This window comes from Halichoerus grypus, chromosome 8 (genome assembly GCF_964656455.1).
Source record: "Halichoerus grypus chromosome 8, mHalGry1.hap1.1, whole genome shotgun sequence".
NCBI lineage: Eukaryota > Metazoa > Chordata > Mammalia > Carnivora > Phocidae > Halichoerus > Halichoerus grypus.
Window position 1 is genome coordinate 5362849 of NC_135719.1, and position 27794 is coordinate 5390642.

Below are 27794 nucleotides of genomic sequence, written 5' to 3' on the forward strand. Positions count from 1 at the left end.
ACGTATATGAATGTATTCTGCCAAATCCTGCATATTTTCAAGGTTATGAGCCCCCACCCCTCAACAAGACCACTGGTTTGATTTTTCTCCCAAAGAATGTGTTTGTGCGGTGCCCATCCCCAGTGGCCCACCAGGCCTGATGCTACGGCCCTCTCATCATCCCTGTGCTTTAAAAATGCTGGAGATACATTTTCCCAAACTAAAACAAGCCGTACCTTAGGATATGACTCTCTTGGGTACTGAATTCATATTTATCTTCTTACAGATATGAAAAGCAAAGGCAGTCTAAAAGAGAAAAAAGAAAGAAATTAATGGGAATATTTTGAGTTATGGCTAAGAGAAGTTTTTTTTAAATATGTTCTAAATACTTACTTTCACTACATTGAGATTATCTTTCCTTTGACCCAGGTTTGATATGTGACTTATAAAATATTTATAGAACCTAAGGATAAATATATGCTTACGTTTACCACTTTTGTACTTAGATTCCAGCTACATATCTGACAGGTGATAAGACTGACTCAGAAGCAACAAGTATTTACCTGCAATTATCCAAGAAAGACCCAATTATCAAACTTCTATATGTTACTCCAGAGAAGGTTTGTATTGATACCATTATTTTAAAATATGGTATTAAAGCTGTGTTAGAAAAACAGCCCAGTGCTGCCTCCTGAGGAGGGAAAAACCCAGTCTTCCCCTCCTGTGTTTTCTCCTTTTCCATCACGTAAAGTGTTTCACTTCTGGTGACCAAATGTGTGGATGTTTTTCCTCACTCTGAGCAGCTCTGTGACCCCAGCAGGGTGTCCTACAGTTGGACTCAACTCTGACACTGCACAGAGGTAGCCTCGGATCCCACGGGTTAGGGGCTCGGCCTCTCAAGATGGTTCCCACCCTTCTTTAGATGCCAGCAGCAAGTAGAAGGTCCCCAGGTTACCCATACCTTCTGTCCGATTTGGCTAACAAATCAGAGGTTCCCATGACCCCCTCCTCAGTTCGATTAATGTGCTAGAGCGGCCCGCAGAACTCAGGGGAACACTTAACATTTACCAGTTTATTAAGGGACGTGATAAAGGATGCAGATGAACAGCCAGATGAGAGAGACACAGGGCGGGGACTGGCGGGGACTGGCCCCCGAGCACAGGAGCTTCTGTCGCCGTGGCACTGGGATGAGTGACCCTCCCGGTGTGCATGCGTTCACCGTCCACTTTGGAACTTGCCAAGCCCCCGACTCTCAGGATTTTGTGGCAGCCTCCTCACGTAGGCAGGATCATTTCCAGCCCCTCTCCCCTCTCTAGAGGACGGGGTGCTACTGAAAATTCCAAGCTTCTGATCGTGGCTGGTCTCTCTGGTGAGCAGCCCCCACCCAGAAGCCATCTGGGAGCCCACCCAGAGTCACCACACCGGAACAAAAGACACTCCTGCTGCTCTTATCACTTAAGAATTTAGAAGGGGGGCGCCTGGGTGGCTCAGTTGGTTAAGCAACTGCCTTCGGCTCAGGTCATGATCCTGGAGTCCCGGGATCGAGTCCCGCATCGGACTCCCTGCTCAGCGGGGAGTCTGCTTCTCCCTCTGATCCTCCCCCTCTCATGCTCTCTGTCTCCCATTCTCTCTCTCAGATAAATAAATAAAAAATCTTTAAAAAAAAAAAAAAAAAAAAGAATTTAGAAGGGATTTCGGAGCCTTGTGTCAGGGATGGGGTCAGAGACAAATACTAGAATCAGGGAGGCTTCTATTCTTATCACTTAGCAAATTACAAGGGTTTCAAGAGCTCTGTGCCAGGAACTGGAAGCAGAGACCAATATATTTTTCTATTATCTCATTAAAGCCCGCTAGAATACGTATTATTTTTAAATTTTTGACATGATCTTTTTTTTAAAGATTTTATTTATTTATTTGAGAGAGAGAGCACGAACACTGACTGAGCCACCCAACCCACTTAGCCATTGACGTAATTTCTGATATACAGTATAGTACAAGGATTCCTGTACAACTTTCACCCAGAAACCCTAAATGGTAACATTTTACTATTTTACTATAATTGCTTTATCGTTCTTTCTCTCTCTTTACTTTTTTCCTAAAATATTTGAGAGTAGGTTGCAGACATGATATCCCTTTCAACCCTAAACACTTCACTGTGCATTTCCTAAAAACAAATTCCGGGGCGCCTGGGTGGCTCAGTCGTTAAGCGTCTGCCTTCGGCTCAGGTCATGATCCCAGGGTCCTGGGATCGAGCTCCGCATCGGGCTCCCTGCTCCACAGGAAGCCTGCTTCTCCCTCTCCCACTCCCCCTGCTTGTGTTCCCTCTCTCGCTGTGTCTCTCTCTGTCAAATAAATAAATAAAATCTTTAAAAAAAAAAAAATCATTGAAATGAGAAAATGTTTACTGATACCATACAGTGACTTAATCTGTAAACCTTATTCTAGTCTCACTAGTTGTCCTAATAATGTCCTTTATAGCAAAAGGAAATCCTAGATTATGGATTGCATTCGGTTGTCATGTCTCTTTAAAGTTTTCCTGTCTTTCCTGATTTTGACAGTGGTGAGGCGTGAAGGCCAGTAGTTCTGAGGACTGCCGCTCAGCTCGAGTGCATCTCGTGTCCCCTCATGACTAGGTTTATGTCGCTCATTTGGGCAGTAGTATCATAGGTGCTGGTAGGTGCTCAGTGCGTCCGACTAGGACGCGCTTGATGTCTGCTCATTCCGCTCCTGGTGATATTAACTTTGATCACTTGGTTGAGGTAGCGTCTGCCTGATTTCTCCACTGTACAGTGATTTCTTTGTTGTTGTTGTTGCCATTAATATAATAATTACAAAAATAAACATACATTTTTTGCTTTTGTAATGAGTAGGTATCCTGCTGTGGGGCACACTGAGACTGTGTAAGTATCCTCTTACTCATCAGACTTTGACCCAGGAGAGTCTTTATCATCCGTTGATGACTCCATCAGTGTTTACTATAATGGATGCCAAATGATGATTTTTCTAATTTAGCTGGCATTCTCCTGTAAGGAAGAGCTTTCCCTTTTACCTACATATATATTTATATCAACATAAAATCATGGGTTCTTAATTTGTCAGGGGGCTATAATCAGTTCTCTTTATTTGGATCTTCTAATTGTCCTTGACTTGGCAAGTAGAAGAGCTCCATCTCACTGCTTCTGTGTCCTTTTGACATGTCCCTATCTAGACATGGATGCCAGATGTTGTCATTGCTACTGGGACATCATTGCTTCTAGGCCCTGTATAGAGAGAACCATGCAATACATACATACGAGAGTGTGTGTCGCCCCCCAAATGACATGCATTCCCACGACACACATCTGTAACCCTGTTATCAGCGTAAACGTGTGGTGAACCTCAGGTATATTGAGGCAAAAAAAATGTTTTAGAACCATTGACCTAATACATAACTGCTTGCTAAATGAAGGGTGAATATTCTAGAAGGTCTCATTTGGAATTTTCTATTACTTCTGCCAATTCTCTTCAAACACTGAAATCAGAACTCCTTTTATATGGAGGTGTTGATGTAGCCTAAGTTGCGGTGGAACTTAAAGACGACAGAGTCCTTAAGGTGATGTGGTGTTTAAATGTTTTCAGATCTCTAATGGATACATGTCTGGTCTAGGTCTGTGCGAGTAATAGACTGATTTCCACTCTGGAGAATCTGTATGAGAGGAAGCTCTTGGCACGTTTTGTCATTGATGAAGCACATTGTGTCAGTCAGGTAAATACTGGTTTATGTGACTTGAAATATCAATAAATACATACTACCAACAGGATATATATTTTCAGAATAGAGGGAAATCAGTGACTTATTCTAGCTCACTGAAAAATAAGATAGTTCTCAATACAGTGAGCAGTGTTTGCTTTTTATGTAAGGAAGATCCAAATAGTCTGAAAAGTGGTATTTTTTTTCCTCCCAACTAGTGGGGACATGATTTTCGCCAAGATTATAAAAGAATGAATATGCTTCGCCAGAAGTTCCCTTCTGTTCCAGTGATGGCCCTTACCGCCACAGCTAATCCCAGGGTACAGAAGGACATCCTCACTCAGCTGAAGATTCTCCAACCTCAGGTGTAAGTTGCTGAAAGTCCTGAATTTAAAAACCCTGGGACAGTGGTTCCCAGATTGCTGCACATTGGAATCATGTACTGAGCTTTAAAAATCCCAGGCACAGATTGCACTCTGTCAATTAGATCACAATTTGGGGGCCCGGGGGCCATTATGTTTCTAAAAATCCCCAAGTGACTCCAGTGTGCAGCAAAATTTGGGAACCGAGGCCCAACGGCTTTTTACTTACTAACATTAAAACTCTACCCCAATATTTTGGAAGTAGGGATAAAGTGTGTGCTGTACCTGTTAACTCTAGGATGGTCCCAGGAGTAAATTAGCTTTTATTCATCTAATTTCAGCTCCCGTACATCCTAGAGTATACATCATGAAATAAACAGATGACCCTGCTTTGTCATTTTCCCCTGAAGTCCCACTTATATCCAAGATATTGAAAACCATCCAGAAACGATGTGTAACAGCTTTTATACTTTGTTTGCATCTCAACAGCAAAGTGCTTCTTGTTGCCACCAAATCCATAATTACTTGTAACAGAAACTACTATAAAAAAAAAATATCCCCACATACCTAGGTTGTCCTGGATTGTTTCGTACCTCCGCGTGAGTTTGTAGAGACAGGTGCCTCCTCTGATAGGTTCACTCACTCAGCAAATATTTACTGAACAGTTGCTGTGTGCCAAGTTAAAATACTGTTCCCTTCTAATTTATTAGTGGGTGTTTTGAGTTTGAGGAATGCCTGAAGAAATGACCGATAGTTGGGGTGAATTGTTATGGCACACCTTTTGTTCATTTGGAAGTAAAGACAATAAGCTGGCTCTCTAAGTATTGTCGTTGGTAAAAACAGCAGCATCCCTCAACGGGTTATGGGAAGAACCGAAAGTGCCACATGAAAGATATGGGAGTAAGACAGCCACAGGGATTAAACTGGCATTCTTGAGCACACAGATTTAGAGTCCTCAGAATTTTGTGTGTGAAATCACAAAATTTGGAATGGAATATTTTACTTTAATCTCACTTGCAGAAGGGTGTTTGTGTAGAATTTGGGGGTGCTGGGAGATTTTGCTTCCATAATTGGTATACATTATAACATTAGATTTGAGGTGTCATAGTATGCTTTAGGTTCTAGTGAATAACGTACATGCTAGAAATTCACTTCTGTAAGTACTACATTGATCTGTGAAAGCCTTTCTTTTTTTTAATAGGCAATGTTTTTAGCTTTTTTCCACCAAATTTATGCCAGATGCAGTCTTCTCTTCTTTTAGGCCAGTCATATTAATTGCCAAATGCACACAGTTAAGAGAAATTGTATAAATTCAACTCACCTTTTGAGTAACTTTCTGTAAGTATGGAATCTGTCGTTTTTGTTTGAGTAAACATTGCACATACACATTTAGAGACAGACACCTTTAGTATCTTTTCCTAGTCGCGTGAGGAGATCAGCCTGGAAAAGCAATAGATTGTACATTTCCTGAGTCTAGCATGTGGCACCCTGTGCATAATTGGCACTCAGTAAGAATGAATAAATGGAACATATGGAGGAATTTTGGTAAATGTGGGTAAAATATGAAGATTTGGGCAAGTCTGTTGATTCCTTAATATATTTGGTACTTCTATATTTGGGAGAGTTTAAATCTCTTAGTGGAAGTAAAAGATTTTAACAGACACTTTCTGGTACATTTTTTCCTGATCTCTTTTGCCAATAGGCCCTTGTTTGGATTAAATTTATCCAGCTGCTGCTGTGTTGTGGGCCCTGGTGAAGGCAGGTCTCCCTAGGCTTGGAGCCGTGGCCCCCGTGCTCCTCTCCTACAGTCAGTCTGTGCTGATCTTCTTCTTTGGAAAGTACAAGGATAGGTAATAAAATAGAGACTTTATTCCTTTTCCTTAGAACCTTAAAATATAAAGTGAGAAACAGGAGACAGACATATAGACAGCTGATAGAACAATAATATCGTAATACAACAATAACAAGAGCTGACAGTTACATATTTAGCCTATACAATGTGCCAGGCACTATTCTTGACATTTTATGTATATTAACTCATTTCTCTACACAAAAGGTGAAGGCTTATGAGGTTACGTACTCCTGTTTTCCTCACTTTGGAATGAGGAAATGGAGGCACAGAGAAATAACTTCAACAAGGTCATATGCTTCGTGAGTGCTGGAGGGAGGACTTAAACCCAAACAGTCTGGTTTTAGAACCCTTTAAATACTTTTTAATAAGTTGCAGAATGAAGTAAGTGGTAATTAGAGATGTAAATTATGACTGCAGGAACTCAGGAAGACAAGATTGACTATAACCCAAAATAACAACTAGTTGTTAATGAGGAGGGGTCAGATAGGGTTTTATAAGGGAAGCGGGCTTTGTAGAATGAGTAGTCTTTTTTGTAAGCAGCTGTGTTGAGATACAGTTTACATACCTTAAAATTCACCTATTTAAAGTATGCAATTCTATGATTTTTTTTTTTTTTTTTACTTTATTCACAGGGTTGTGCAACTCCACAACTATCTAATTTTAGAACATTTCTGTCTCCCTTAAAAGAAACTCCATACCCATTAGCCGTCAGGTCCCACTATCCCCCCCATCTCCCCAGCCCTAGACAACCACTAATCTACTTTGTGTCTTTATAGATTTTTGCCTAAGCTGGACATTTCATATAAATAGAATTTTACAAAACATGGCCTTTTGTGGCTGCCCTCTCATGTAGCATCACGTGTCCACGGGTCACCCGTGTCATAGCGCGTCAGTACTTCATCCTGTTTCAGTGACAAAAAATACGCCATCATAAGCGTACTCTCTACATTTTATTCGTTCATTTATCATGTGTTGGATATTTGAGTTGTTTCCATTGTGTGCCTGTTATTATTAGGAATAGTGTCATGAACCTTTGTGTCTAAGTTGTCACGTGGACAGGCGCTTTCCTTTCTCGGGGACATCTGTCCAGCAGTGGCGTTGTTGGGTCAAAGGAACTGCAGGTGGTTTTCCCAAGCAGCCGCGGCACGCAGTGTGTGAGGGTTGCAGTTTCTCCCCGCACCAACACGTGTTACTGTGTGTCTTTTTAATGATACTCATCCTAGTGGGTGTGAAGTGGTGAGAATGGCGCTTTTGCGGGTGGAGAGTGAGGATTCAGGGCTGAAGTTTCAGGCATCAAAGTACAGGTTGGTTCCAAGGAGCGGAGAATAATCCATGGGATGAGTGGAGAGACGTGGAGAAGGGCTGGCCCTGGGGAGGTGGCTTGATGCCTGATCCTGGGGATCTTGCGTTTCGCGATGATAAAGTATTTGGACTTCGTCCTGTGGGCAGCTTGACTTGGGAAGTGGCTTGACCTGAACCCTACAGTAGAATGATCCACCCTGGCAGCAGAGCAGAAGGTGGAGCGGAGGAATGAGAGATCAGAGGCCAGACGGCCCTAGGAAGCCCACTGTAGCGTTCTAGGAGAGGGGTGATGGGGACGCAGGGGACAGGGTGGAGGGAAATCACAGTTGAATCCGTAAGACTGGCAGCCGATGGCGTAAGAAAAGCAGACAACGTGGAAGTTTCTACTTGTTTCTGGTGTGGGTGACCAGCACCACTGACCATAACTGGACGTGCAGGAGGGGAGAGGGGTGGAGGGGTGGGTAATGAATTTGATTTTTAGATCTGGTTTGGGGGTGTTTACGGGATGAGTGGGGATGGTCATGGCCTCAGTCTTCATACTTTCTTTGGTCATATGGGCCTCCTGAAAGAATTTTGGAAAACTGTACCACTTGTGTATTTCTAACCTGACACCAAAAATTTTTCAGCATGAGTTTTAAATAAAGAGAATATGGTCTGTTGTAAATAACATTTTTAAATAAAATTGTTACCTAGCCCTTTTAAATGTATCCAGTAGAATATAAATATAATAGCAATTTTGTACCTACTTTCACTCATTTAAAAAACACATTAAAATTTTTTAACTTTAAATTTCTTCAAAAATTTCTTTAACAGATATTTTACATCTTTCCTTTTTCTTTTTGAACTCCTATTTCTCTTTCAGTTTCCCCACAGATTTTTATCCTAACGTAATATATTTTTATACATGAAGTCTTGTTTCTTACTCTGTCATACTTACCTGCAAGAAAAATAGGTAATATAAATTAAAAGTTGTTTTTAAATTTCCCATGCCAAAATTTTCTTCCAGATTGAATTGTTATAATCATTAGTTATATATAACTGATCAGAATAGTTTAACTGTATTTTTCAAATTTTAAGCATACATTTTGATTGGGAATGTAATTTAATGAGATAGGACTTCTTTTCAGTTAGCTGATAGCTCTGTGGACAAATCAAGACAGTTAGTATTCCTTATTTTTATAGATGTGAGCATTGAGAACCATTGCTCACATGAACATGTAGATGGGGATGGAAAGCATTTTATTATAGCCGTAACGTTCAATTATTTGAATTTTTTCTGACGTATATGCCAAAATTACATAATGATCTGTCATCAAAAATTATTTTTAATGATCTGTCAGTTGACAACTTAAGTCCTTTAAATTTTGTGGAAAGCAAAGAATTATAAACTATTTGGCAAAATAAGTCAGATCATTAGTTACTCACTTTACTTTTTCTGGGAAACATGCTATAAAAATATTTTACCAAGACTTATCTAATGACCATTAAATATTGTTGTTGCTGGGGCGCCTGGGTGGCTCAGTTGATTAATTATCCAAGTCTTGGTTTTGGCTCAGGTCATGATCTCAGAGTTGTGAGATGGAGCCCTGCGTCAGGCTCTGCACTAGGCATGAAGCCTGCTTGAGATTCTCTCTCCCTCTGCCCTTCCCCCACCAATCAATAAATCAATCAATAAATATTCTTGTTCATCTTTCACTGAAATGAATCTTGTATCCATTATATTCGGAAGAGTTGGGGGAATCAAAATGCTGTTAGTTTCAGTACACCTTTTTAATATATTTTTGACAGGTATTTTTATTGTGGGATATGCTTTTAAATAATAGTTTTATCAAAATTCTGTGGCTACCAGTTAGCTTTTTCAAATACTGGGACATGACTACTATATAACCTGGTTGGCAAAGCCAGTGTACATCACGAGACCCATCACCTAAATTAAACTTACTTTCATTTATTTAAAAGGAAAATTCTGACTTTGTTTCTCAATCCACATAAACTCTTTAGTACACATCCCCATGACAACTATCTCAGTTTCTTTTTTTTTTTTTTTAAGATTTTATTTATTTATTTGATAGAGACACAGCGAGTGAGGGAACACAATCAGGGGGAGTAGGAGAGAGAGAAGCAGGCTTCCCGCTGAGCAGGGAGCCCGATGTGGGGCTCGATCCCAGGACCCTGGGACCATGACCTGAGCCGAAGGCAGATGCTTAATGACTGAGCCACCCAGGCGCCCCACAACTATCTCAGTTTCCCAAAAGCAACAAGAGCTGAGCACAAATTGATTCCATTTCCTGACACGTCACTTAAAATGACATGAGTTTGACACCCCGGACCTAATCATAGTTACCAGGTTAATGTCAGCTGATACAGTGCTCCCTTAGTGAAGATACAGTAGAGTCTCAAGCTTTTTAAAAAATAAGATCTTTATTGAGATATAATTGGGGTGCCTGGCTGGCTTAGTCGGTAGAATGTGAGACCCTTGATCTCCAGGTGGTGAGTTCAAGCCCCACATTGGGCATAGAGCCTTCTTAAAAAATAAATAAATAAGAGAGAGGGAGATAATTGACACATCATAAAATTCACTCATTTAAAGGTTAGCATTTGGGGGGGGTTGTCTTTTCACAAAGTTACGCAGCCATCCCCCAAATCTAAGCGTAGAACATTTTCATCACCCCAAAAAGAAACCTGGAACTTGTTAGCGGTCACTCCCCATGCTCCCCTTCTCGTGTGTGCCCATCGGCTTTCCCTGAGCAGAGTTTTCTCAAGGCTTATCCATGTTCCCACACGTATCAGTACTGGGTTCCTTAAGGCTGAATAATCTTCCATTGTATGGGCATTCCGGGTTTATTTATACATTCATCAGTTGATGGGACCTTTCTCTGACTAGAATATTTGGTAATTCCAGACATCCCATTTTCCAACAGACCGAGTAAGACAAACTCTAAGCATCTGTTTACGTTCTCATCATAGCAAACTGTGTACAAGCTGCTTTTAGCCAGGGGCCTATGTGCTGGGTTCAGCGGGCCTTTTGCAGCTTTGTGGTTTTGAGTTTGAGATCGGCAGCTTTATTTCCTAACCTCATGTCATTTTATTATTTTTAGTAATTTGTTTGACTAAGTTAGTTAACATTTCTAAGGTGTTTTTTTAAATTATGACACAAATATTAAAAATTTTTCAGATTGGGGCTCCTGGGTGGCTCAGTCATTAAGCGTCTGCCTTCAGCTCAGGTCATGATCCCAGGGTCCTGGGATCGAGCCCCGCATCGGGCTCCCTGCTCAGCGGGAGGCCTGCTTCTCCCTCTCCCACTCCCCCTGCTTGTGTTCCCTCTCTCGCTGTGTTCTCTCTGTCAAATAAATAAATAAAATCTTTAAAAAAAATTTTTTTTTTCAGATTATGTGCCAGTTTTTGATAACCACTTTATTGAAATGTAATCCACATACCACACAGTTCACCTATTTAAAGTGTACAATTCGATGGGTTTTAGTGAGTTTTACCACAATCAATTTTAGAACGTCTTCCTCACCCTGCAAAAACACCCATGTCCGGTAGTCGTCACTGCCCCTCCCCCACACCCCCGCCGGCCCACAGCAACCTCTAATCCACCTTCTGTTTCTAGATCTGCCTGTTTTGGATATCTCATACAAATGAAATCACCCGATCCGTGGTCTTCTCTAACTGGCTTCTTAACATGATGTTTTCAAAGTTTATTGCTGAATAATAGTCCATCGTATGGGTGTGGCCCATTTTATTTATTGGTGAATATCGGGGTTGTTTCCATTTTTGGCTCTTATGACTAATGCTAAAATATATGTTCACACACAGGTGTTTGTGTGGACCCCTGTCTTCCTTTCTCGTGGGCACGCACGCAGGAGTGAAGTGCACATTTGTAGGGTGACTCTTTTTCACCTTCTGCAGAACTGCCAGGCTGTTTTCCAAAGGAGCTGCACCGTTTCCCATTCCCGCCAGCAGAGTTCTCGTGCCCCCTGCACTTGATATTGTCTCTTTTTTGACCCAGACCTTTTTTTAAAAAAAATACATAAAACATTGTTCTGAAATTAAAGCATAGTATAAAATGTAGGGAAAGGTAACAAGGCCATTCTTGTCTGTAGTCATTTCAGCATTTGTGTGGGTAGGGAGACTCACGCACCATTCCCAACATAAGCCCAAAGCAACTCAAATGGTTTTAAAGATCATCTACATCATTTGTATACCTGAGCAGTTCTTTTTATGCCATCATTCTGTCAGGACTGTGGTTTTCTTTGCTGCAGCAGTGATTGTAAATAATTGACTGAGAACAATCGATCGAAGTAGTCCATCGACGGATCAGTCCTTTACCTACTGCTTTTTCTTGCCACAACCCGCTACACATTCCTCTGCCATTTCCAGCCCTAGAAAAGAGCTCTCAGTGTTTGGTGCATATAAATAGCAAAAGAGGGATGGTTTCAAAGGATTGGTTAACAGACATCTCACAAGACTCTTAGAGCAAGATATCCTGTGACAATAGCCAGCTATGCAAGAAGCAACATCGTAAGGTGAAAATCATCTCCACTCCCACCACTTTGCTCTCGATGTATCTGAAATCAGAATATCCCAGCAAGGGCCAGCATACTTCATTCCTTGTGTCACACTTTACTCCCAGCAGAAATTTGTAAAACCCTTACAAGACAAGAAGCCCTACCAAGGGTTTCTGGTACTTTGATTAAAGAAAATTTCAGGGGCACCTGGGTGGCTCGGTTGGTTGAGCATTGGACTCTTGAGTTCAGCTCAGATCATGATCTCAGGGTCGTGGGATCGAGCCCAGCATCGGGCTCCACACTGTGCATGGAGCCTGCTTAAGATTCTCTCTGTATCTCCCCCACCTCTCCACCCCTGCTTATGCATGCACACTCTCTTTTCAGAGATTATTTATTTATTTATTTATGAGATAGATAGCGTGGGGGGGGGGGGCGATGAAGAGCAGAGGGAGAAGGACAAGCAGATTCCGCGCTGAACACAGAGCCCAGTGCAGGGCTCGATCCCACGACCCTGAGATTGTAACCTCAGCCAAAATCAAGAGTTGGACGCTTAACCAACTGAGCCATCCAGGCGCTTCCCCCCCCTTAAAAAAAAGAAAAGAAAAAGTTTCAGCTGCACCCATACTATATTCAGTTTGTTCCGTGTGGTGTCCTGGAGGTTTTTACTGCCAGACCAGTGCTCGGTCGTGAGGTTCAGAATGGGTGAAAAGTGGGGTTTGTTTGTTTGTTTTTAGAAAGTGAGGGGACAGTTGTAAAAGGGAGAGGCGGGGCAGGGGTGACAAGCAGGATGTCGGGACTGCAGGAGCACCCTCAGATCAGTCTTCTGGGAGAAAATACACGTGAAAATGGAGGATCTGCAAATTGATTCCTTTACAGTTGTCTTTGCTTATGTACCTTTAGAAAGTCTTTGTGAACCCTTGGGGGACGCATACCCCAGTTTCAGACCACTGATTTAAAAAGAAGTTGGACTGTGGTTAAGGTCTGAGCAGGGGACGGAAGTTGGGGCATGTGGGGACGACACTTGGGTGCTGCTTAAAGCGGCAAGTGGGGTCCCCAAAGAAGGTGACGGGGAGAAGAGAAGGAGCCAGATGCTGGGGAGTGGTCCCCACTTAAGGAGTAAGCAAAGGAAGAAGACAAGGAGACAAATTAAACGAGCAAGGGGGGCATGTCCGTGGACTGTGAACTCGTCCGTGCCTGTAGGGGGTTTCTGTGCGGAGTGACGGAGAGGTCAGAGAGAATGAGGTCTGCACAAAGACCCATGCACACGCCGCACGCAGCGGGAAGGTGACCACTCCCTGCTGCGTGGCCTTCTTGCCTGCGTAGCAGTCCCTTCACGCACACGCTGCCCTCCACATACAAGCCATTCTTCTGTCCTCAAACCAGATGAGCTTACCCTACCACTGGCACAAAGCCTGGACCCGACCAGCTTGGATTCAGGTACAAAGACAGAAAGCCAGTGGTTTTATTCCCCATCTTCCTTCTCTCTGAGCCCCACCCCCCTGTACGTAGGCATCCTCCTTAACCGTGGGTTATTACAGTTACGGTCTTTCTTTTCTTCCATCCACATGGGCACTGACATGTCTTTATGCTCTAACCTTAACTGTTCTGCAATGTTACCTCTCCTTCCTGTGGAGGTGTTGGGACCTAGGGTAGTGGGGGGTCCCTGCAGGGCCAAGGACCCTGTAACAATCCCCTCACCTTTCTTTAGGTTTTTTTTTTTAATAAAGATTTTATTTATTTATTTATTTGACAGAGAAGAGAGAGCACAAGTAGGCAGAGTGGCAGGCAGAGGGAGAAGCAGGCTCCTCGCTGAGCAGGGAGCCCGATGCAGGACTTGATCCCAGGACCCTGAGATCATGACCTGAGCCAAAGGCAGATACTTCACTGACTGAGCCACCCAGGCGCCCCTGTTTAGTTTTAAAAGCCTGGATAGAACAATTTTGGCAGAATGGTAATGGCAAAAGCTAGAATGGAGGTGCCGAGAATTGAAATTGGATGTACGGTTAGTTGGTTGGGGGCCTAAGTGTCTTCTGAGAAACTTGCCATTGGAGGGAAAGAAAGAGATGAGGTGCCAGCCACAGTGGAATATAGGGTCCAGAGGAGCTTCTGTTGCTTTTAGGATTGGTGGTCCTATAGAACATACTCAGACAAAAGGGAAGAATTCGTGGAAGAGACTGAAATACAAGAGAGGAGAGAATGGAGAAAAGCCCCCTAAGGAAGCGGGAGGGAGGAAGTGGGCCACCAAGAGCAAAGGGCCATCGAAAGGGGAGTGCGTCTGTCTCCGAGTCAGCCACATCCCCTTTGGGGCTCAGAGCAGAGGACGGTGACCCATGATGTGTAGGGCGTGAGCTCCCGCTGCCGCCCTGCCATCAGCTCTTTGTGTACACAGTCAAAACTTGGGAATGCCGGTGGCCTAAAGACGTGTGTTTTCTCTGATTTTCTTAATCTTTTAAATAATGTTTTGGCTGCCTCTGCTTGTCAACCTCGTCCTGGCGACTGGGCTCCTGACTCACCTATCTTTCTACACATTCTCTTCTACAGCCCTCCTGATTCCTTGTCATCTCATTCGTAGACATTTGCTCCTTATCCCCGTTCTGTCCACAAACCCTTCACCTGACTTCCGTTCCAGGGTTCTGTTACGCAAGCTGCCGGTGGTCATGTTGAGCTTGAGATGGCTTGATAATTAGGTTGGCATAGTGGAAAATCAGTGTTTAATGTGTGAAGGTGGCTAAAACTGTATTTTCTTACAATAACAAAATTTTATGTTTGGGACTTTTAGGTTCAGCATGAGCTTTAACAGACATAATCTGAAATACTACGTGTTACCGAAAAAACCCAAGAAGGTGGCATTTGATTGCTTAGAATGGATCAGAAAGCATCACCCATGTGAGTACAGCCATGTGACAGATTATGTCCAGAAGTAATAAATGTCTTTTTATTACCACAATAGAATATATCAATGTGCATATTAAACATTTCTTTTTTCGTTATAATAGCACTAACTAGCTATTTATAGAACAGAATATTGCAACTCTCTCAATCCTGGAAATTATAAAATCGCATTTGGTTTGATAACAATAAACCCTAAGAAAAAGTATATGAAATATTCCCTCCTACACAGCCGTGTTATAATTCACGGTTTCAGTGTCTCTCCTTTGGCTTCTGTTGGTATGAATTATACCGATCTCTATGTTAGGGCCTTCTCCCAAGAGTGCCTCTGAGTTCTGTTAACTAAAATGAGATCCTGAAATGCCTGGTAGTTTTCCATGTAACCCCTTTTCTTCTACTTTCCCGCAGAGAATTGTTTCTGTTAACCACCTCTGCTTCATTTTTTGAAAACTAGTATACATGTTTGCAGGGCGCCTGGCTGGCTCCGTAGGAGCAAGCGACTCTTGATCTCGGGGTCGTGAGTTCGAGCCCCACGTTGGGTGTAGAGATCACTTTTTTTTTTTTTTTTTTTAAGATTTTATTTGTTTGAGAGAGAGAGAGCACGAGCAGAGGGGAGGGGCAGAGGGAGAGGAAGAAGCAGACTCCCCACTGAGCAGGGAGCCCGATGCAGGACTTGATCCCACGACCCTGGGGTCATGACCCGAGCCAAAGGCAGACACTTAACTGACTGAGCCACCCAGGTGCCCTAGAGATCACTTTAAAAAAAAAATTAAATCTTAAAAAAATTATTATATGTGTTTGTTTGAACAAATCAAACGATGCAGGGATAGACTAAGAAGTCATCCACGATCTCCCTCCCAGGCCTCCTTCTCCCAAGTAGAGAGCGTAGACAGCTTGTCTGTCTATACCTTTGGCTCTGCCAAGGAGAGAGGACTTTTTCTTTCATAACTTTCGTTTTGTGACTCTAGAAACAGTACATATAATACGTGCTCACTGAAGAAAAACCGTGAAAGCAACAAGAAGAAAGGAGCAAAAGGCAAAGCTTATCTCAAGACAAGTCACCGTTACCGTTCAGGGTTTATTTCCTTCCAGCAGTTGTGTGCATTTTTCTTTCCATTAGCATACTGTGTCTACAGCTTTCCTACCCTTAACCTGTTTTATATCTTGAGCATTTTCATGGGTTTTTTTTAAAACTTAGAAATCACTTAAAAAGTTTCAGTATATCTTATTTCATAATGTCCTTTCTTAATTTCCTAATGTTGGCCATTAAAATTTTTCTAATTTTCAAAAGGAGAAACAAAACTTTTCGTAGAAATCCTTGTACCACTTTATTTCCTAGATTAGTTTCCTAGAAGGAAACTGAATCAAAAGCTAGAAGCATTTGTAAGGCTACGTGCTGCTGCACGCTTTCCACAGCGTTTGTGTAAGGGTCCCCTCCCATGTTACCGCCCATGTGAAGTAGAGCCCGGGCTTCGTCCAGGTCCACCCCAGGAGCCATTCGGGGGACGGAACAAAAGGTCACATCTTGTGATTTCCCGTACACGTGAACTCCTTGCTTAAATTACTCTGTGTGACCCCGCTCTACTCTAAGAAGACTATGGAGGTCTGCTTGTGGTTTGTGTATTTCTAAGAACATAATGAGGGGCACCTGGGTGGCTCAGCTGGTTCAGCGCCCCACTCTTGGATCTCAGTTTGCAGCTTGATCTCGGGGCCGTGGGTTCGAGCCCCGCATTGGGCTCTGCGCTGGATGTGGAGCCTACTTAAAAAAAAAAGAACATGACGAAAATTGTGTTGTTATTTATGTCAAAAGCTCTCGTGTCTCAGTACTGTTTTGGTTTCTTGGCAGGTGACTCCGGGATAATCTACTGCCTCTCCAGACGAGAGTGTGATACCATGGCCGACACTTTACAGAAGGATGGTCTCGCTGCGCTCGCTTATCACGCCGGCCTCAGCGATTCTGCCAGGGATGAAGTACAGCACAAGTGGATTAATCAGGATGGCTGCCAGGTAACATTTTTTAAAATAAACAAATAAAGGAAATAATTTTTTATAGTATATGAACACGCTTGTACAGGCTGGATGAAAATTGTTTTTACTTTAAAGACTGCAAACATCAAAATAAGACTAAAATTTAAAAACAGATCTTTTTGAGACTTCCTAAGTTGCTTTTTCTTTCTTAAATAAAAAAAATTTTTTTTATTCAGTTGTAATTTACATGCCATAAAATTTGCCCTTTCAAAGTTTACAAGTTAGTGGGTTTTAGTATATTCACAAGGTTGTGCAAACATCACCACTGTCTGATTCCAGAATATCTCATCATCCCCGAAAGAAATTCCATACCCTTGAGCATCCACTCCCCAGTCCCTGGTAACCACTAATGGAACCACTGCTGTTCTGTCTCTATAGATTTTCCTATTCTGGACATTTCATTTCATATAAATGAAATTATACAGTATGTGTTCTTTTGTGACTGTTTTATGTAGCATAATGTTTTTAAGACACTGTGTATCTCTTTGTACACCAGATAACGTTCCATGGTATGGATATATCCTAGTTTGTTACCCATTCATCAGTTGGTAGACATTTAGTTGCACCCACTTTCTGGCTATTATGAATAATGCTTCTGTGAGCATCTGTGTACATGTTTTTGTATGAACATGTTTTCAGTTCTCTTGGGTAGATACCTAAGAGTGGAATTGCTTAGTCATATGGTAACTCTCTGTTTAACTTTTTGAGGAACTACCAAACTGTTTTCCAAAGCAGCTACAGAATTTTACATTCCTACCAGTGATCTATGAGGTTCCAATGTCTCTGACTTCTTATTATTACTACTTTTTTTTTTTTTTAACTATATCCATCCTAGGGGATGTGAAGTGGCATCCCACTGTGATTTTAATTTGCATTTCCCTAATAACTAATTGTGTTGAGATGTCTGAGATGACAGATTTGTCACCCAAGTGGATCAAGAGGGAGGAAGCTAAGAACACTCTAGGCATCCCGTACGGTGGCAGGTGCCAGCCTTGGATAGATCTTTCTAAATACAAGGATGAATTTGAGAAAAACGACTAATAACTTTTTTTTTTAGCCTGTGAAGTTTTCAGTTCACAAAAAGAGAAATTAGCCCAAAGATTCAATGGAAAAATATCTCTCAAAATTATTTTGTAACAGAAAACAGGAGAAAATCTTAGAGGATATTAGCCTAGTGTCCTTGGAAAGGTGTCAGAATGCTTCGCGTATATGAACTAGAAGTACTTTGCCATAAGAAGATCACAGGCTGAGATGAAGGCACAAATAAAAATGCAGTTTATCTAGATAAGAAAATGCACAAAAGGCAAAAAAACAAGTAGAATCACTATCAAGACATAAATGGTTCCACTCGGTGCAGACATCTGCATCAGTCAGGTGGTGAAGAACTTGAAAATGTCAGCCTGAGAATAATCATTGTATCCAAGGAAGAAATGAAGGTGGCTGAAGTAGCTAAAGTAGTCAGATGTGTTCTAAATGAATACATAACAAATATTTAACAAATTTAAAAGCATTATCTCAGAGTCTCTGGGGGAAAACTTACATGTAGACAAAGTTCACCACTTTGTTTGATTTGCAAAGAGCTAAAAGAAATTATACTCACGAAGATACAGAGGTAGGATGCTCTACAAAAAGCAGGCAGGCCTGAGACTGTCTCACTAAATAACAAAAGCAGGAACACACTGTCTTGAATCACAGGAGGGAAGCTTGGGACTGAAGGATTTCACAGCCAGCTCATTGTCACAGCTGTTGGGCACAATAGGAAGGCACTTTCAGATATGTCAAGTCCAGAAATGCATCACCAGCTTATCTTCACTCAAGTAATGACAGATGCCAGTCTTCCCTAATTTGTATATTGAATAAGCAAAATTCTAGTAGGTTTTTTTTTCTTTGATAAACTTTTTCTAAAGTTTGCCTGGAAGAATATTCAAGTTAAAATAACTGAAAGAATTTGGCAAGAAAATGAAAACACATGAACACTGGCTTTTGCAGTACATTGCAGACAGTTCAGTGACACAGAAATCCAGAATTAGGAAGGAAAACGTGTAAAACGGGGTGCCTGGGTGCTACAGTCAGTTGAGCATCCAAATCTTGGTTTCTAGATCGTGAGATCAAGCCCCGCATAGGGCTCCGTGCTCAGGGCAGAGTCTGCTTGAGATCCTCCCTCCCTCCCTCTCTCTCCCCCCACTCCGAAAAAAATAAATAAATCTTAAAAAAGAAAAAGGAAAACATGTAAAAACAATATGTGGCAAGGATGCATTGAAAAGTAATGAGGAGGGGCGCTGGGTGGCTCAGTCGTTAAGCGTCTGCCTTCAGCTCAGGTCATGATCCCAGGGTCCTGGGATCGAGCCCCGCATCGGGCTCCTGCTCAGTGGGAGGCCTGCTTCTCCCTCTCCCACTCCCACTCCCCCTGCTTGTGTTCCCTCTCTCGCTGTGTCTCTCTGTCAAATAAATAAATAAAATCTTTAAAGAAAAAGAATGAAGAAAGGAGGATGATCCAGCCAGTGGTACCACTTACCTGCTGGGGGGAATCGTTTTGGATCCTCTTATCAAAATTAATTACAGGTAAATAAAAGTATTGTTTTTTGTTTTGTTTTTTAGATTTTATTTATTTGATAGAGACAGTGAAAGAGGGAATACAAGCAGGGGGAGTGGGAGAGGGAGAAGCAGGCTTCCCCCTGAGCAGGGAGCCCGATGCGGGGCTCGATCCCAGGACCCCGGGATCATGACCTGAGCCGAAGGCAGGTGCTTAACGACTGAGCCACCCAGGCGCCCCAGAAGTATTGGTATTTTTAAATGTATGAACTCTGGCTGGAAGAGAACCCAAGCTTAAAAAGAGCTCGAAAGGAAGTAATTGCTAGAAATGATTAAAAATCTAAATAACTAAACACTTCTATATCGATGAACAAAATTAAAGGCAATAGCAAATAAGAAACAACTAGGGAAATAATGTCTTCTGCAAATAAAACATCCCAAAACTTTGGTGAGAAAAACATGAGTCTCAAATAGTAAATTACCCCAGGCTATCAAGAGACATCGAAAAGGAGCCACAAAAGGCTAAGTAGAATTGTTTTTCAAAGTGCAACTTTGCTAATTATTAAAGGAATCCAAACTTAAAACAGTGAGAGACCATTTTCACCTCTGTATCAGCAAACTTTTATTACCTGTTGGGGACGGTGCTATAAGAGGCGATTTCCTGCAATGTTCCTGAGAGCCTTTCTGGAAAAGAAGATGGCAGACTGTTACAGGAGCCTCAGATCTGAAACGCACGTGTGGAATTTACATCAGTGTTTGTTTATGGGTTTTTGGTTTTTTTTTTTAATTGAAGTATAGCTGATGTATACAGTATTATATTACTTTCAGGTGTACAATATAGTGATTCAACAATACTGTACATTACGAAATGCCACAGTAATTGTACCAACCACTTACCACCGTACAAAGTTATTACAATATCATTGACTGTATGATAGTATTATGTTTTTTTTAAGATTTTATTTATTTATTTATTTGAGAGAGAATGAGAGAGAGAGAGAGAAACAGCATGAGAGGGGAGAGGGTCGGAGGGAGAAGCAGGCTTCCCGCTGAGCCGGAGCCCGATGCGGGGCTCGATCCCAGGACTCCGGGATCATGACCTGAGCCGAAGGCAGTCGCTTAACCAACTGAGCCACCCAGGCGCCCTGATAGTATTATTTTTAATATTAAGTAGCTTAAATGTCCTGAGAGAGTGACTGGGTACATTATAGTGCGTTCCTGGCATTGAAAATGGTTTATGAAGAATTTCATAATGATATGAAAATGTTCAGATGTCAATGATGGAGAAACATAGGGACAAATAGAACCTAAATGTGTGAAATCTCAACCATAAAAAAGAAAATTGAGAGGCACCTGGGTGGCGCAGTCAGTTAAGCGTCTGACTCTTGGTTTCGGCTCAGGTCGTGATCTTGGGGTCTTGGGATTAAGCCCCACATTGGGCTCTGCATTCAGTGCAGAGTCGGCTTGAGACTCTTTCACCCTCTGTCCCTCCCCACTGCTCTCTCTAGCTTTCTCTCAAATAAATAAGTACATCTTTAAAAAAAAGTTAAAAAGAAAATGAATAGAAAAATAGATGAGAAAAAAAGAAAAAAGCTAATTCTTTTCAAGTTCTTTAAATCTTTTTGTATAGTATAAACATTCTACAATATCAATGCAAAATATACATACCTGTATATATGTATATAAAACACTTTGATCAAAAATATAGTTCAAGAAAATGGGTGAGTTTTTGTTTCTGTTTTCAGACTAATCCTCACAATCAAGATATAATTACACAGTCACTGGACAACCTTGATCTTGTTAGATTTGTAAGATAGAATAAAACTTCATTGTTTTTCTTCACAAAGAGATGATTATAGTCTGAAGTTTCAAAAGCAGCACAGAAATAAGGAAGTAACAGCTCGACTAAGCCAGTTTTCCCAGTGACAAGAAGTAAAGGCTCTCAAGGGGGAGCTGGCTTTGGGCTTGCCTCACTGGGAGCCCGCACGCTGCCTCGCGGCCAAGGCCCACCCGACCTGGGGAGCCGCACCCACACCCCCGCTTCTTGGACGGCTGCGGGCTGCCACACCTCCCTGCGCCGCCTCTCACCTGCTCTCCACCACTAGAGGCTCCAGTAGACTTTCTCTTTTCCAAGGACACTTCCTTCGATCAAAGTGCCCTAAATTTGGAGCGCTGACTGGCCTGTAGCTCAGGCCACAGCCGCCCCCAGCACTGCCGAGCACGCCCGTTCACTGGCCATTTCTCCACCGCCTGCACTTGCTCGCCCTGGTGCTCAGTCACCGAGACCACGTCCTCAGCCTCAGTGTGGCTGCCAGGTAGTTCCGTTGCTTTTGAAATACTGTTCTTGCAGCTGCTATTTATTTTCTTGAGAGCTAAAAAAAAAGTCTTGCAGCTTTATTTGTATAATATAATCTTGCCTGGAGATGTAATGTTTTTGTCTGGGTTAATAAGTCCTACGTTTGCAACGGAAATGGACATTCTTGAAAATGATTTTTTTTTTTTTTTACTAAAAGCGGATTTATGAAGCTCCTGAAATTTAACTGTCACCTTGCTTGTCCTAAGTAATTTGCATAGGCCAAGATCCACAGTCTCCAGTCTTTTTTCCTAGTATAAGCACCTCTCAGACTTTCACCCACGTGAGTTCCAATGAAAATTTCACAATTTTTTACTTTGAAATCAGCTGTTGGGGAAGAGGAGCTGGTGTGTGATCCATCAGCTGCTCCCACTGGGAGCACAGACGGTAAGCGCGGGGGCAGGTGAGAATATGCACTGCTCCCGGAGCATCAGAGAAACCGGCAGAGGTGACCTCTGGGAGCTCAAGCCCTGGGAACCCTCGTTCCTGACCCTGGCGCTGGATGTCATGGCCGTGTGGACAGTGCCCCTCACGTATCAGAAATGGAAGAGAGCAGGCGGTGGCCGCCCACCAAGACGTCACGGCTCTTGATTCTGGCCCCTTCCATGATACCAAATAACACAAGAAAGTGCCTGCCGCCGCGAGCTCCTCCTTACCTTCTCGGGTCTTCAAAGGATTGCAGGTTATCAATAGTAAGACCTCACATTAGTCGTGCTAAATAATGGGACCAAGTTAAGATATTAGATTGCTATGTAGAGTGCGCTTTAAAGTAAAATAGAGGGTAGAGCTTTTAGAGGCGCCTGTTACTAAAATGTTCCTTTCTGTCTATTATGAGCCTAAGCGGCTTTTGCTCTTCCATCAGGTTATCTGTGCAACAATAGCATTCGGAATGGGGATTGACAAACCCGACGTGCGGTTTGTGATCCACGCGTCTCTCCCTAAGTCTGTGGAGGGCTACTACCAGGAGTCCGGCAGAGCTGGGAGAGATGGGGAAATATCGCACTGCCTGCTCTTCTATACCTATCATGATGTGACCCGACTGAAGAGGCTCATACTAAGTAAGCTAAGCCCCTGTCCTCTTCAGTCTCCTGATAGAGTCTGCTCCTACCATTGTGGTGCTTTTGCTCCAGCTTTCTTTAAATGGTTATAAAAATATTACATGCTTGTCATGTAAAACTCAAATGATACGGACGTGTGTATACAGACATGTACACGGCAGGAGATGTCCAGACCGTGCCTTGCACACAGTCCTGGCCTAGGAAATAACTCCAGCTGTCGGCTTCCTGTGTATCCTTCCAGATCCAACCTCTGCATGCGTCCTTGCGTGTAACACATATTTCAAACATGCAGAAAGGTAGAATGGGAAAAATAACGAACCCTCACATACCACCAGGTTAAGAGATAAAACCCCCCATATATCCCTCTCCTACCTCAGCCCTCCACTCCCCCATCAGAGAGAAGCAGTATCTTGTATTTGGTGATTACCCCTGCCATGTGCATATATTTTGCCATTTGTGCTTGGGATTATATTATATGCCTTTGTTACGTACATATAGTTTGTTTTCAGTCTACACTAGGATGGAATTATGACTCCAATTGATACATGTAGTTCAACTACATAGAATTCCATGTCTGTTTATTTATTTTTTTAATAAAAGATTTTATATACTTGTCAGAGAGAGAGAGAGCACAAGCAGGGGGAGCGGCAGGCAGAGGGAGAAGCAGGCCTCCCGCTGAGCAAGGAGCCTGATGCGGGACCCGATCCCAGGACCCTGGGATCATGACCTGAGCCGAAGGCAGACGCTCAACCGACTGAGCCACCCGGGCGCCCTCCATGTCTGTTTAACCAGTCCTCTTGGAATACATGCCTAGATTGTTTATTGTTTCTCGTGGTTATCAGCAGTGCAGTATTGAGCACCTTTTGCAGGTATCTTTGGGCATTTGGACAATTGTCTATATAGGATAAATTTCCAGACTTAGACTTGCCAGGTCAAAGTGAATACGTATTTTAGAATCTTATTATGCCTTTTGCCCACTGTTCTACTAAGTTGTGATAGTTAAATACATTTCCTAAATAAATTTGCTATTTTGAGACCACTTTTGAATGGATCCTGCCAGAGATACTACACATGGGATATGACACTTACCAGGCACTGTGCCAAATATCGGGTCATCTTTTGTACCCATAATCCCTAGCTTTTGAGGTAGAGTTCATCCCATGGTAAAAGGGAACTTCATTAAGGTTTTGTAACTTGCCTCCAAGAGAGCAGGGATGGGCAGCAGCAGTGGTAGGAGTGGGGGGCGGGGGGGAGTACGGTGGTGGCAGGACTGACAGGTGACGTTGCTTAGTACCTGCTGCATGTGCTGTCTTAGTGCTTATTGTATCCCTTCGTCACAGCAGGCCTCCAGGTGCTGCTGTTACTCTCATTTCACACAGGAGCACGGCAGATGTGGAGCCAGGAGGTGGCAGAGCCCTGATGGGGCCCAAGTCTATCCAGCCCCCAAAGTCCACGTCCCTTGCACTCTATCGAGATGATTCTCAGTGAGGACGCCTGGGTGGCTCAGTTAAGCGTCTGCCTTCGGCTCAGGTCATGATCCCAGGGTCCTGGGATCGAGCCCCGCATCCGGCTCATTGCTCAGCGGGGAGTCTGCTTCTCCCTCAGACCCTCCCCCCTCTTGTGCTCTCTCTCTCTCTTTCTCTCTCTCCCTCAAATAAATAAATAAAATCTTTTTAAAAAAATAAAAATGAGACTTTTAAACTTAGTGTGACCGTTTGTGTTTTTAACAGAACCTATATTAAGTTAGGTCTAAGTAATTCAATAAGCATTTAAGTTTTAATTGCTTAGCAACATTTTGAAAAAAAGAATAGTCATAAACTAGAAAAAACCATTTTATTTTCATTCTTAACTAACCTCAGTTGCTTACAAACGGAAAGTATGTGCATGTGATTCTCAAACCTTGAAATTGGATTAGATACTGCCGCCCTTATTTCCTGTTTCACATGGATTTTCTGGAGGTACTTGTATTTACCACAACTGCCGAAAGTTCGGTTTCACAGCGATGGCATTGGAAGGAGTGTAGCGCACCATGTCCTCAGACTGGCAGTTTGGGTGGTGTTCAAATATTGCTGTGTTTCCCTTAAATTTAAAATACCCTGCCAACACCCCCGTGAGTTCACTGCAGCACCCCAGGGCTCCTTGGCACGTGGCTTTGGGACCACTGGCTTAACTACTTGGACCCCAGATACCCAGGGAGGCGCCTGGCCCACTGCCGTAATTGCCTGCTCTGCTGACTTCGAACGTCCAGCTAAGGACATGCTTGTCTGATAAATACAGCAAATTTGATTCAGATCTTCATCATCGGGAATCATGCAGATTTGAAAGTTTTTTTCAGCTACTCATTTATTCCTATAAAACTAAAAATTTGAGGGATAAACATAAGTACAAGGTTGGTCATGATATAAAGAATGATGTCATACTGATCTATAGTGCTATTAGTAATTTTATTTCATTTAATATTTAAAGTTATATGAATCTATTACAAATATTTCTGTGATATTTTCTTCTGTTTTCCTACTCTAATAAGTATTTTTACTTTGTTCTTTACCTCTTTTAGCGGAAAAAGATGGAAACCATCATACCAGAGAGACTCACTTCAATAATTTGTATAGTATGGTGCATTACTGTGAAAATATAACAGAATGCAGGAGAATACAGCTTTTGGCTTACTTTGGTGAAAATGGATTTAATCCTGATTTTTGTAAGAAATACCCAGATGTTTCTTGTGATAATTGCTGTAAAACAAAGGTAAAATAAGAAAGTTTTAAATTCCTTGTAATTCAGGAAATTGCCAACACTTTAATTTAGCGAAGTTAGATACAAGATACAAGATAACAAAGGTTACCATAAATGGGCCCTCAGGGATTGAACCAGGGAAAGATGGCTTCCTCCCCATAGTAATTTGGAATAGAAACATTTAATAGTAATTCTGTGGAATAGATTTCGAATTAGAAGCCTATAAAAAAATATCGTGGACCTATCTAAAATATTGAAGTTATATGTGTGTACTATAGGATATTTTAGAAATATCATTAATCTGTAAATATCCAAAAAGATCAACATGGGCAGGTAGAATATTTAGATTCAATCCCAATATATATTTGAAGTTCTCATTCTGAAGAGTTATAATAACTGGTGTACTGTGTGTTTGAATCAGGTCAATTACATTATACTATAAATTGGTTATTTAGAAACTGTAAAGAATTAATGGCAATAGCTTCTAGATGAATTTGCTATCATCTGTCCTAAAAATAACCGTGAGAAGTTGTTAAATTCAATCATTAGGTACTTAATTTTACCTTTCCTGGTAATTCTGTGTTTTAATGTCTCCGTACTTTACGGTTTACAGAGCATTTTCACATTTGATACGTTATTTGAAACGGCTGTGCAAGGTGCCGGGGACTCACAAACGAGCCTGTTACGGGCCAGTTCATAGACGGGAGGGGGGCAGACATACACGTATTCACATGATTGTAATGATGCTGCGTGATAAGCAGTCACAAAGATCTGCTGCACTAGCCAGCGCAGAGGGCGGGGTCTGCAGATTCAGGGCCATGTGCACCCCCCACGGCCTGCCCTGCAGACTTACCAATCAGTATCAGTTCTTGTTTAACAAAGACTTGAATGCCTGCGGTGTGGCCCGCACTGTTCTAGGAGATGGAGATGCATCACGGAGCAAAATAAAAAGATCCCTGCCCTTGTGGGGCTTACATCGTGGCCGAGGGAGGCTGAGTACGGACAGCGTAAGGGTCCGTGAAGCTCAGCGGTGTGGGAGCCAGGAGTAGTGGGTGGGATGCAAGCTGCAGGATCAGGTGCGGTGGCCCAGGGAAGTCTTATCACAGAGATGCAGCCAGCCTGAGCAGGGGACACCTGAAAAGGGAGTTAGCTGAGCAGCTCCCTAGACATGGGCATTCTTGGCCCCCAGGTGTGGGGGGCATGCCCGTGCATATGAGGGATAGCAAAGGGAGCGCGTGTAGCTGAGCAGGGCTAAGAGTCAGTCGGGGGGAGAGAGATGACGGGCCAGAGCCGCAGCTGGAGGGGTGGTGTGACTGACCCTCAGCCAAAATGCCTGGGGACGGCCATTTGGCAGGGCAGATCGGCTCGGTTTGGGGTGTTTTGAATTAGATGTATCTGTTAGATTCAGAATTTCTGAAAAGAGGCTTGTGGTACCTACCAGTTTGGGAGTGGTTGGTGTACAGATGGTATTCAGAGCCACAAGAGCAGATGAAATCTTCAGGGGTATAAGGTTAGACCAAAGAGAAGAAAACCAAACCACCGAGTCCTGGGACATTCAGAGTTTAAGGAGAAGAGGAGGGACTAGAGAAGGAGACCAAGAAAGAGAATTAGCAAGGTAAGAGGAAAAGCACAAATCCGTACAGAAAGCGTCCCAGGGAGGAGGGAGTGCTTCCGCTAAGCCAGGCAGGAAGGGACTGAGAAGACGTGGCTCGATTTGTTTGACAGTTTCCACAGAGTGGGGCAAACCTGGAGGCGATGAATACAGAGAACTCTTTCAAGTTTTGCTTCAAGGATGATCAGAGAAATGAAACAGCAACTGGCAGGGAAGTGGAGTCAGGAAAAGACAGAAGTAACATCTGTCTGGGCTGATAGGAACATACCTGCATAGGATGAAAAGCTGATGTGTAAGGAAAGGGGAGAACCACTGAAGCAATGTCCTTGAATAGGTGGGGAGGGGGAGGGGGATCTAGTGTGCAAGTCCAGAGATTGGCTTCAGGCAGGAACCGGGAGATTTCATCTGTAAGAGCAGGAGGAGGGAGAAGACCGTGTGGGGCATTTGCTGGTGACCGATGTTGTGAGGGAAGTTTGTGAAAGCTCTCTTGTGGTTGCTTCAGTTTTCTCAGTGAAGTAGCAGGCCAGGTTGTCAGCTGACAGTCAGGATAAGAGAGGGGATTGAAGAGAAAGGAGAAAGTGAAGTAGTCTCGTCATCTAGGACAAGGGTCAGCGAACTTTATCTTAAAGGGCCAGAGTGCGTACGTTAGGCTTTGTGGGCCTTAGAATCACAGGCTCTGTCACAAGTACTCAACTCTGCTCTTTTAGCCCAAGAGCAGACATAAACAATAAATACATCGATTTTCCATGGCCGTGTTCCAGTAAATTTGATGTACGGAAACAGGCGCCCAGCTCACGGGCCATAGTGTGCTGACTCCTGTTCTAGAACAGAGGAGTGGGACACCAAGGAT

At 42.8% G+C, this 27794-nt stretch overlaps 1 protein-coding gene and 1 long non-coding RNA gene across 6 annotated transcripts in view; one reads left to right on the plus strand and one right to left on the minus strand.

Moving 5' to 3' along the window:
* The window catches only part of BLM (BLM RecQ like helicase), an 88771-nt gene that overhangs the window by 43309 nt on the left and 17668 nt on the right, over positions 1–27794 (plus strand). For all 5 annotated transcript variants that reach the window (XM_078078852.1, XM_078078854.1, XM_036095661.2 and 2 more), the window contains 7 exons: positions 486–599; positions 3626–3724; positions 3928–4076; positions 14516–14622; positions 16472–16632; positions 22401–22596; positions 25154–25344. In XM_078078852.1, the coding sequence (XP_077934978.1) occupies positions 486–599; positions 3626–3724; positions 3928–4076; positions 14516–14622; positions 16472–16632; positions 22401–22596; positions 25154–25344 (1017 nt within the window). The remainder of the gene's footprint in view (positions 1–485; positions 600–3625; positions 3725–3927; positions 4077–14515; positions 14623–16471; positions 16633–22400; positions 22597–25153; positions 25345–27794) is intronic.
* On the minus strand, positions 18226–21482 carry LOC144382836 (uncharacterized). The gene is made up of 3 exons (XR_013450252.1): positions 21274–21482; positions 19815–19869; positions 18226–18396 (listed from the first exon to the last, which is right to left on the minus strand). It is a non-coding gene; the product is annotated as an uncharacterized LOC144382836 (long non-coding RNA).